The sequence below is a fragment of the Garra rufa genome, unplaced genomic scaffold (genome assembly GCF_049309525.1).
Source record: "Garra rufa unplaced genomic scaffold, GarRuf1.0 hap1_unplaced_004, whole genome shotgun sequence".
Classification (NCBI taxonomy): Eukaryota; Metazoa; Chordata; class Actinopteri; order Cypriniformes; family Cyprinidae; genus Garra; species Garra rufa.
Window position 1 is genome coordinate 2,972,813 of NW_027394279.1, and position 11,665 is coordinate 2,984,477.

The window sequence follows — 11,665 nt, forward strand, 5'->3', positions numbered from 1 at the left end:
GAACGCCACTTTATCGTGAATGCTTGTACGACAGTTAGCGGAATTTTTTTTTTTCCGGAATAAGTAAATATTTCCATTGGTTCATTATGACTAATATCCTGTCATTCAGTTCAGCACTGGAGCAAGCCGTCCAGGTATCTGGATCGACACTGCCATCCACTCCAGAGAATGGATTACCTCGGCCAGCGCAGTCTGGTTTGCCAAGAAGGTTAATTAAAATGATAAAACACAATCTACTCAATCTACTACCACAAAACTACTGGTCAACAACTTTCCCGCTTGTGTTTTCTACTGTATAGATCGTGACCGACTATGGACGTGATCCCATCCTCACCGACGTCCTTAACAACTATGATATCTTCTTGATGATCGTGGCCAATCCTGATGGTTACGCATACAGCCACAGCAATGTGAGTTTGATGCCTAGAAGACTTCATGTTAAAAGCTAATGAGTTTTAAATAATTTTGCCTTCTTAATTGCACAATCCAATTGTTTGGTTGGTTGTTTAAGGATCGTATGTGGCGTAAAACCAGAAAGCCAAACCCTGGCTCCAGCTGTGTTGGCGTTGACCCCAACAGGAACTGGGACATTAGCTTTGGAGGTGAGATGTAGCATTGTTTGAGATATCGGGGTTCTGTTGGATTTACACTGTAGATTCTAATGCACTGCACTGTTTTTCATCCAAAGGGTCTGGTGCCAGCAGCAACCCATGCTCTCAAACCTATCATGGTCCCAGTCCTCATTCTGAGGCCGAGGTCAAGGCCATTGTGGACTTTGTGCTATCTCACGGCAACCTCAAGACCTTTGTGTCCATCCACAGCTATTCCCAGATGCTCCTCTATCCATACGGATACAATAGCACTCCTGCACCGGACCAGGCTGAACTGGTATGCATGTGGAAACATACTATTCTAGATATACGTAGCAACATCTGAAATGAATTCTGCATTGCCCCTTCAGCATGAACTTGCCGGAAAGTCCATTGCTGCTCTGGAGTCTTTATATAACACTGCCTATACATACGGCAGCGTCATTACTACCATCTGTAAGTACATTTTACAATGAACCTAAAGCCCTAATCTTACAGTGTGTATCAGGACTATTATTTATGATAATCTCAATGCTATCTTTCTGCTCTCAGACCGAGCTGATGGAATCACTATCGACTGGACCTATGCACAGGGCATCAAGTACTCCTACACCTTTGAGCTGAGAGACGACGGCTACTATGGTTTCCTCCTGCCTGCCAATCAGATCGTTCCCACTGCTGAGGAGACCTGGCTGGCCCTGATGGTCATCATGGAGCACACCAAAAATAACCCATATTAAACATATGATGTGATGAGCCAAAATGCATAAAAAAAAGTGTTAATAAAAAACAATCAATCATGGTTGCATAAGAGACTGATAATGTACAGTGTGCTGGTAACTATGGCAAAATTGATATAATGACTGTCAGATTGTAGATTATTAAGCTTACTACATTGCTTCTTGACAAACAGTAAATAAATACACTGACATGAAATACTGATTTGAGTTAAAAGTGTTTTATAATCTTACCTGTATTTTATGCACAACATAAGCCTTAGCAACAACATGAACACTACAACATTAAAGTAATAGAGTGTTTTCACAACGCGTCATCAATTGGCCATATTGGTTGCACTGAACGTAAACAATGCCACTGAATCGAATGAAACTCGCACATTTCGCTGACTATTGCTGCTGAAAATGGTAAATTATTGTCATGTTTTGGACGGTACTAATCGGTCAGGATGGGAAAAACATTTGGAGTACTATAGACTGCCAAAAGTTATAACAAATCAAGGAGAAGAGTGTCTGAGGAACAAAAAGAGTTTGGCCAAACTGAACCAGGATTTCCAGGGCAAGATTCTTGACAACATTCATGTTAGTGCTTATCATTTCAGTGCAGTAAATAGTAAAGCTGTTTGCACTACAAACCAGTTTGTTCATATTAAAGATAATACATTAAAATAATATGGTAAGACACACCAGTTTGCAATATCAAGCTGCAAATCGAGCAGCTAAATTTGCAGGACGCAAATGAGACTGGAAGCCAGACCCATACAATTTACAAATGGTTGCACCCGCTCTTTTGGCAAACAATATAGAGGCCAGAGTTGCATAAACATAATCACTATGCTAAAGGGTTAGTTAATCCAAAAATCCGAAAACTCGGTCAGTAATTATTCACCCTCATGTCATGCATGTTTCATCAGCGAATACTGCACACAAGCTAGTACTGCGAAAAATACTGCGATCATGTTAATATTCTAGTAAATTAAACAAATAGATCACCCAAAAATGAAAATTTCCCCATGATTGACTCACCCTCAAGCCATCCTAGGTGTATATGACTTTCTTCTTTCAGACGAATACAATCAGAGTTATATTAAAAAATGTGATGGCTCTTCCAAACTTTATAATGGCAGTGAATCCAACAAAGTGCATCCATCCATCCATCCATCCATCATAAAACGTGCTCCACATGGCTTGGGGGGTTAATAAAGACCTTTTGAATTGAATCGATGCATTTTTGTAAGAAAAATATCCAAATTTAAAACTTTCTCAACTGTAATCTCTAGCTTTTGCTAACTGCTGTACTCATGTCATTCCAAACCATAAGACCGTCCTTCATCTTCAAAACGCAAATTGAGACATCTTTCATAAAATTTAAAAGCTTTCTGACCCTGCATAAACAGCTGACGCACGATAAATAGGCAAGTCTTGAAAATCATGTAGGTATCACTTGGTTCTACAATATAAAATTGATTTTTATTCAGACTTCAATACAAAGTAACAAACCAGGTAGTTTTCATTGTATAGATTAAATTAAATTACTTAATTGGTCAATAAAACAAAGTCTACAATAGAAGAGGGTCACAACAGATTTCAGTCAATACAGAAACATGGACAACAAAGGCTGAAGAAAGCACTTTCTACCACTTAATGTACACATTCCATATACATTGACTTGAATAAATGCACTTTAAGTTTCTTCATCAGGCTCTGCAACAGACAAAGCAAAGTTTCACACAGAAACATCATCTTCATTAATGCCCGAAATCACATCTATTTCATAACATTCAAATCACAGTTGAGTAGATGCCGATTATGAAAGAAAATCTTTCTGCACTGGTTTGGAAAGCATCAGCTATTTAAATAAACGCACTGAACAAACAGACAAGCTCTGGCTTTAAGGCAAAATCAGCACATCTAAATATTTCTAAAGCACTGCAGCATACTGCACCTACTGAGCAATTAAACATACAGTAGCTAAACCAGCATGCTCAATGAACAGATCACGTCATAGCTCAGTTAAAGCAAATAAAGTGACCACCAAGAAGAGTCCTTCCACTAAGACCTGCTTACTTATGTAACATATAGAAGAACCTACATATGCATTAAAATGTAGAAAATGTTAAAGCCTAGACATCACGTACCATAATTATAGTATAAATGGCCAATGATGAAATATATTTAGATTTTAAACAAACAGTTTGGATTCGGAATCTGCAGTGCAAAAGATATGTGAATAAACTGAAATAGTAATAAAACAGTGCCATTGGTGTCTATCAGAACCAAGACATTTTCAGATTCTCCCAGTGCAGTTCTGAGAATGTGCATGTGGCATAATAAGAGCGAACTTAAAAAAACAAACAAAACAAAAAACAGTAGTTTAGAGTATCCATGTTCACAGGAATCCTGCAAAAGTAAAATATAAAGACTTTATTTGCATTAGACTGAAGATGACCATGATGAAGGTGAAACTGAGGGTTATTTCCATGGTCGACTACTGCGAGAACGAGCACTTTCTGATCCTGCTATGGACGAGCCTTGCCGACTACTCCGAGCTGTAGACGCATTAGAGCGAGCACTGCTAGTGGACATTCTGCTGCTGAGACGACCTAAAATGGGGGGAAAAATAATGATCACAAAAGTAAACAGTAAAAAATATACACATTATGGCAGCAAATCAGCATATTAGAATGATTTCTGTAGGATCATGTGACACTATTCACTTCATCAGATTTGAAATGGCTGACTCACTGTTGGGCTCACTGGGTATGTACACTTCCTCTAGGTAATGCTGGACTTTGCTGAGGTCTTCTGAGGTAAACCGCCACTTTTTTTCTGCTGGCTGTGACGTCTGCTGTGGAACCGATCGCTTGCGACCTCCAGGTCCCGAGGGTGACGCCAGACAGGAGATGGGAATGGAGCCGGTTGTCATTCCCTCGGGGAACTTCTGAGCAACCACTTTTAAACCTTGTTAAGAAAGAAATAGATTAAATACATTAGTCTCATGGTGAGAGGATGAATCCACATGTATGGAAAACCAATGATCTGTGTATAAATTAGTGGTGGGCATAGATTTTTTTTTTTTAATCTAGATTAATCTCACTGTAATCTTGGAATTAATCTAGATTAATCTAGATTAAAATGGCTAATTTGAATTCTGCCGAAGGCATTCAGAATATGTGTGCTACCCAAATAATGACTAAAAGTAAGTCTTTGAGAACGGGTTTCTCAAGTCAGGTGGCGCATTAGACCAGGGGCTCATCTGCTGTTTCCAAAATGCATCACAAACTGCTTGACAATTGCATTTACAACACAATTAACTATACAAACTATTCCTACACTGCATGTACTTCTGCGTAAAAGGCTGCGCGATGTGCGCGTTGCAGTTAAATACACAGACGCGCACGGGCATGGATAACTGCATGCATAGTCTTCGGTTAAACTGCGTTGCTTTTAGAAGCGTCAATTCAATTGTTGCATATAGTTTAATGTCTTTATTTCGGGATTATCAAAGTAAATTATAACTCACGCACGTGCCCCAGTAAAAAGGGTCTAGCAACGCCCCTGAAGCAAACCCGGCGGCTTCATAGCTGCATCCATGTTAGCACGTCTGGTTTGATGTGGTAATTTCACAGTAGGCATACACACAGGTTCGAAGACTCGTTCTCGCCCCCTACAGTGCAATTCGGCTAGGTATACATCCGTGCTAAAATATCAAGGTGAAAGTCATCATACCTTGTGTAGTATAGACCCAGCTCCCAACCCAACTTTGAGAATAGAATAACGGCGATATTTTTTTTATCGCCCAATAAGAGTCTCACGTTAACGCAGCACGTTAACGCCGATAACGGCCCACCACTAATATAAATACATTAATCTGAAAAGGAACTTCTTATTTTCCCTTCCCTGATAATTTTTTTGTGATGGACTTCTAAAGTTTGTTATGAGTCTCTCGTTTTACTCACCCCCTGACAACATGAAGAGATTCTCAAAGCCTCTCTCGCACATGGTGGTGGCGGCTTGACTTGCTATCCTCTCATCCTCATCATACAAAATTATGATTCTTCCCGATGCATTTTTCTGCATAGCCATTAAAGAATTTTAACACTGGGGACAGACATGAGTACACAAAAAACTGGAATGACATAAATCCTTGATCATTAAAAAACAATAACACTGTGATTTTTTTAACATTAAATGTTTAATATTACAAGACACTGATCCAATCCTATCAATTAATGAATTCACAATAATATTATATTATTTATTAGTAAATATACCGATGTAAACATGGTTCCCTGAGAGGGAGCGAGACACTGCGTCCTCTAGTGGTCATTATGAGGATGCAGTGTGAGTTCTTTTGAAAGGGAATGAGATACTGCATCCTTTAGCTCAGCGGTTCCCAATTCCAGTCCTTGCACCCCACCGCTCTGCACATTTTGCATGTCTCTCTTAGTCAACACACCTGATTCAGATAACCAGCTCATTAGAAGTGAGGTCCGTGCAGGAACTGCGATCCGATTGACATGGTCCCTGCAAAGTGTTCATTGCTCCCTGCTCCCTAAGCGGGGGAAATCTGTTTACTATACTTCGAAACATTCATTCACATATTTGCACTACGTCACCGCATGTAGCGTCTTCACACACAGATGAAACTTACTAGAGAAGTGTGACATAAGTGCATCTGTAAATAAATGCATTTTAAATTTACGTCTCGCACACTTTAATGACCTTCAAATGGAACACATACGCTCGCTTCGAACTAATGAATAATGGCGGAATATCCTGTGATGTCCACTTCGAAGGGCAGTAATGTTGGAATAGAACAAACGTCGGAAGCGATGCGTGAAACACACAAAATGTGCAGAGCGGTGGGTCGCGAGGACTGGAATTGGGAACCGCTGCTTTAGCTGTAGCTATAAGGACGCAGTGTGGGTTCCCTCGAAAGGGAACGTCTCATGTTACGAATGAACATACTTCCCTGACAGGGAACGAGACACTGCGTCTTCTAGCGATCGCAATGAAAATGCAATGTAAGTTCCCTTGAAAGGGAACGTCTCAGGTTATGGATGTAAACACGGTTCCCCGAGAGGGAACGAGACGCTGTGTTGTTATGAGTTCCCTTGTAAGAAAACGTCTTTAGATTACACATGCAACCGTGGTTCCCTGAGTGGGAATGAGACACTGCATCCTCTAGCGGTCGTTATGAGGATGCAGTGAGAGTTCCCTTGAAAGGGAACATCCTAGGTTATGCATGTAAGCATGGTTCCCTGAGAGGGAACAAGACACTGCGTCTTCTAGCAGTCATTATGAGGATGCAGAGCAAATTCCCTTGAAAAGGAACACCTCAGGTTATGGATGTAAACATGATTCCCTGAGAGGGAACGAACCACTGCGTCCTGTTTTTATGAGGATCCAGTGCAATTTCCCTTGAAAGGACACGTCTCAGGATACGGATGTAAGCATGGTTCCCTGAGAGGGAGCAAGAGACTGTGTCCTTTAGCAGTCGTTGTGAGAATTCAGTGCGAGTTCCGTTGAAAGGGAACATCTCAGGTTACGCATTTAACCATGGGTCCCTGAAAGGAAGCGAGACACTGCTTCCTCCAGCGGTTGTTATGTGGAAGCAGTGCGAGATCCCTTTAAAGGGAAAGCAGTGTCTCATTCTCAACTAGCAATACATTCTCATAACAACCGCTAGAGGACGGAGTGCGAGTTCCCTTGAAAGTGAACCTCTCAGGTTACGCATGTAACCAAGGGTCCCTGAGAGGGATTTGAACATTACCATTTTCACAAATCAGGAATTAAAGGATACATAATCAAGCACGTCTTTTGTGTATGGGTTCATTGTCCTTGATAAGGTCGCAATGGGGTAACTATATGCTGTAGGCAAAAAAACAGATAAATTATTATTATATAACAATATTATTAACAATATTTAATGTCTTTTATTATTTGAGCAAAATACTGTTTCCAGGTAAGTTTCCTACCACTGATAATATGGCACTGGTCATACTGTTCTCTGTCCCGCACATCCAGCAACAGATACGGGCAGTCAGGATAAGGGCACTCTGTGATGTTTGAGGTAGACACCGGAGAGTGTTGGATGGGCTTCTGTCCATTCTTGTCCAGATCCATTTCTCCCACGCCACTGATGACACTATGAAAGATTCTCAGTTACACCGAGTGAGGACAGTCAGGGGTTCTCACTGTTACAGGCTACATCTCATTGTTTTCCCCCCACAGGGTCTCTGAGGACAGAGTCTGATTGCACTGACTGCCCCTAATCAGGCTCAATGGAGCTTGAGGCCATGAGAAAACAGCCTGGCCAATCAGAGCTCATGTGGGTGGACAATAGAGGAAATGTAAGAGGGGGGATCAGTTAGATGCATAAAATGATATTCTGATGTGGTTGGTCGAATTAAAGAGATAGCTTTGTGTGCTTGTTACAAACACAAAGCGGATTCGGCTACCTTTGGAGTGTAGATCTAGGAGAAAACGCAGTGTCGCCGGATTCATCATTGTTGATACTCTGTGGGGGAAGAAGCGTCGGCTGTGGGGAGCCATTTGTTTGATCTGAGAGATGGTCAAGGCCCGGTGATGCAGAGAATATTGAAACATCATCTGAAATCATATACAAAAACAGAGAATGACCACAAATAGAGCCCCTAAGGGAACATAGTGATGAAAAAAAAAATGTGGGATGGGTGGAAAATATTATATTACGTTGCAATATTTTTGCTTCCGTTCTTAAAACTTTTGCGCTCTTTCACAAAAATATTTAATTTCCATAAGAAACTTTGTGTTCAATTACAAAACCTTTGCAAACTTTGCATTTGCTCTTTACTTTTGCCTTCTCTCACAAAGGTATTTCGTACAAAAATATTTGTTTGCAAAACTTCTGTGTTACACTGAGAAACTTTGCGTTCTCTTGCAAAATTATTGCTTTCTCTCAAATAACTTTTCGTCTGCTCACAAAAGCATAAAGATATAGTTTTTCCTCCCCTCTCAAATTATTTCCAACAGCAGTTATGCAAGCCCAAGTAAAACTTTTGCTAGAGAACACAATTTTTTTGCAAGCAAAAACAATTTTACTCAAGTAAACATGAAAATTTTGTGAGAAAAGCAAAAGCATTGCAATATAATTATTTTCTTTCATTTCATGTAAGTTTAATTCTGTGGGATAAGGGTCTATTAAAAGCATTCTCCCTACATATAAGCAAGTAAAAAAATAAATAAATAATAATAATAATAATAATCAGGTAGAAAAAACTCCTAATAAAAAAAATAAAAAAAGAGTAACATACAAAATGAACCTCTACCTTCTAAACCCGTCATTTCATCTTTAATGTTGTCATTCTGATCTGACACTGAAGCAACTTGGATTGCCTGGAAAAAAAGAAAGAAATGAGACATATAAAAGATAAAGGTATATATTCAGAAATATATTAAAATACACTACCGTTAAAAAAAATTAGAAGTTTTATTTAGCAGTGAAATAAAAGTAGAAATAAAGTAGAAATAAAAAACAACTCTAATATAAAATGTATTTCAAATGAATTCAATTTAACTTTTCCACAAAAATTTAAAAAAACTGTTTTTAACATTGATAAGAAGAAATGTTTCTTGAGCAGCAAATCAGCATATTTCTGAAGGATCATGTGACACTTAAGACTAAAGTAACAATGCAGAAAATTCAGCTTTGCCCTTACATGAATAAATTACACATATTAAACTATATTTAAACAGAAAACGGTCATTTTAAATTGTAATAATTAACAAAAAATAGTGTGTTTACTGTACCACAACTAAAAATGAACAACATCCTCTTTATAATTATTATTCGCATACCAGCTGTGCAAATGTAGTCACTTTCAGTCTTTTAAATAGCTCATCCTTCCTATATCTGTAGTCTGAAAAACAAACAAACAAACAAAACAAAAAAAAACATAGTAAGCAAGCATTTCAAATAATGCAGAGCTGTTGCAGAAAATGTTTCATGCATTTTACCTGGATCCTGAGTGTTACCATTTCTCACTTCATCTTCATTTACAGACACATCATTTAAATTTATTCCCAAAATATCAAACTCCATTTTGATACTGGTTAAACTCTCTTTACTTGACTTTAACACACCAATTGCTGCTACAAACTAAGGCAAGCTCTGCTAACATCTCTTTATATCTTTGGCAGGAACTCCACAGTCCAGCCTCACCACCAAACCCACTGTAAGATGCCAAGTGACACCGCTGGATGAGGTTATGTATCTCAGTTTCACTACAGACAATCTCGACAGAGGAATTACTGTAACCCACAGTACAATCCCCAACCTCTGCTTAAGAAGCCAAAAGAAGGAAGGATTGCTTATCCTTGAGAAATCACAAGAAACCTGTAACAAGATGACCAATGTGGACAAAAGAGACTTTCTCTCTTTATCAAGTAAGTAAATATCAGTAGGACAAGCGTATCTGGAGACAAAATAGCTGAAACAAGTCATTAAGTGCCTGTTCACACAAAATACATTCTTATGGCATTCTGTACTGTTTTGTAATTACTTTTTTAATGTAAATACACCATTGTGAAGTGTTTATCTAAATAGTGTAAAAAATGTTAGAATTACCCTTTACTTCAAGTAAATGCACATTGACATTTTTATGTATCAAATACATTACCAGTCAAAAGTTTTTGAACAGTAATAAATTCTCTTTTGCTCACCAAGCCTGCATTTAATTGATCCAAAATACAGCAAACGCAGTAATATTGTAAAATATATATTTACTATTTAAAATGTCTGCTTTCTATTTTAATATGTTTTAAAATGTAATTTATTCCTGTGATCTAAGCAACATTTTCAGTGTCATTACTCCAGTATTCAGTGTCACATGATCTTTCAGATATCATTCTCATATGCTGATTTGCTGTTCAAGAAACATTTATTATTATTAGTTTCAATATTTAAAACAGCAGAGTACATTTTTTCTGGATTCTTTGATGAATAGAAAGATCCAAAGATCTGCATTAAACTGAAATAAAAAGCTTTTGCAACATTATATACTATACCATTTGTTTTTAATACTTTTATTTAGCAAGGATGCTTTAAATTGATCAAAAGTGATGATAAAGACATTAATAATGTTACAAAACATTTCTATTTCAGATAAATGATGTTCTTCCGAACGTTATATTCATCAAAGAAACCTGAAATTTTACTCAGCCGTTTACAACATAATGATAACAATAATAATAATAATAATAATAATAATAATAAATGTTTTTGAGCAGCAAATCAGAATATTACAATTTCTGAAGGTTCATGTGACACTGAAGACTGGAGTAATGATGCTGAAAATTCAGCTTTGAAATAACACAAAGAAAATAAATTTCAAAATATATTCAAATAGTAAACAGTTATTTTAAATAGTAAAAGTATTTCAAAATCTTACTGTTTTTGCTGTACTTTGGATTAAATAAATGCAGGCTTGGTGAGCAGAAGAGACATAAAAAAACATTAAAAATCTTACCGTTCAAAAACTTTTGACTGGTAGTGTATATTATAACACGAAACTACTGAAATTGTGAATGAACATATTTTATGCATATCTTACTTTTCCTTGCCTCCTCCAGTCTCTCCATGTACTTTGTCAGACTGGAGCCTAGAAAATAAAATTAATCATCATATACTTTATCACATATGCAATGGATATGATTTTTTTATGATTTCACATATTTACCTGTATCAAGTCGTGTTTTGACATGCTGATATTTTGGATTCTGTGGAATCCTCTTCTTTAAATACTGGGGAAAAAGAAGCATTCACAGACAAATGCATTATGTAACTAAAATATAGAGCATCAGCATCAGTTTAATAGAGCATCAGTGCTCATGAAACACACTGTGTAAGCTCTAACAACATCCATCATATTAGATGGACGGTTTATTAAGTGTTTAGCAATGGTTCAAATGAATACAACATGAAAGCATCAGCAGTAAACTGCTGTTGATGGACAGACAATCAGACATACAGGTAACGTTATGTATGTGATGGCAACGGATGAAGCAACAACACCGGTGTCACATTCCCTTTAAACCGCAGCTCTCCATGTCAAACATTCCTGAGCTCGCTTTCAAAATATAACAAACCATAATATATTTCACAAATTACGCTTTGCATAAAAACACAACCACTGACCTTAGAGTCGCCAATCCCCCGCTTCACCGACATCTTCCAGCAGCTGAGCTTCGGCGGCTAACGTTAGCTTCCAAAATCAAAACTCAAAGCGTCGCCTCTTTGAGCAACGCCTTCACTGATTGGTTCGTTGATTTGACGATCCAATCAGTGACTGCGCT

At 37.9% G+C, this 11,665-nt stretch overlaps 1 protein-coding gene and 1 pseudogene across 1 annotated transcript; one reads left to right on the forward strand and one right to left on the reverse strand.

The window, feature by feature from the left end:
- Positions 1-1,392, forward strand: part of LOC141312724 (carboxypeptidase A1-like) — a 13,202-nt pseudogene extending 11,810 nt beyond the window's left edge.
- A 2,407-nt stretch (positions 1,393-3,799) lies between these two features.
- On the reverse strand, positions 3,800-11,540 carry LOC141312743 (centrosomal protein of 41 kDa-like). The gene is made up of 11 exons (XM_073832619.1): positions 11,508-11,540; positions 11,050-11,113; positions 10,924-10,971; positions 9,170-9,231; positions 8,641-8,707; positions 7,792-7,942; positions 7,309-7,478; positions 7,134-7,201; positions 5,287-5,401; positions 4,073-4,288; positions 3,800-3,930 (listed from the first exon to the last, which is right to left on the reverse strand). Exons 1-11 carry the CDS (start codon positions 11,538-11,540, stop codon positions 3,800-3,802), a joined length of 1,125 nt encoding a protein of 374 aa, XP_073688720.1.
- Between the last annotated feature and the right edge of the window lie 125 nt (positions 11,541-11,665).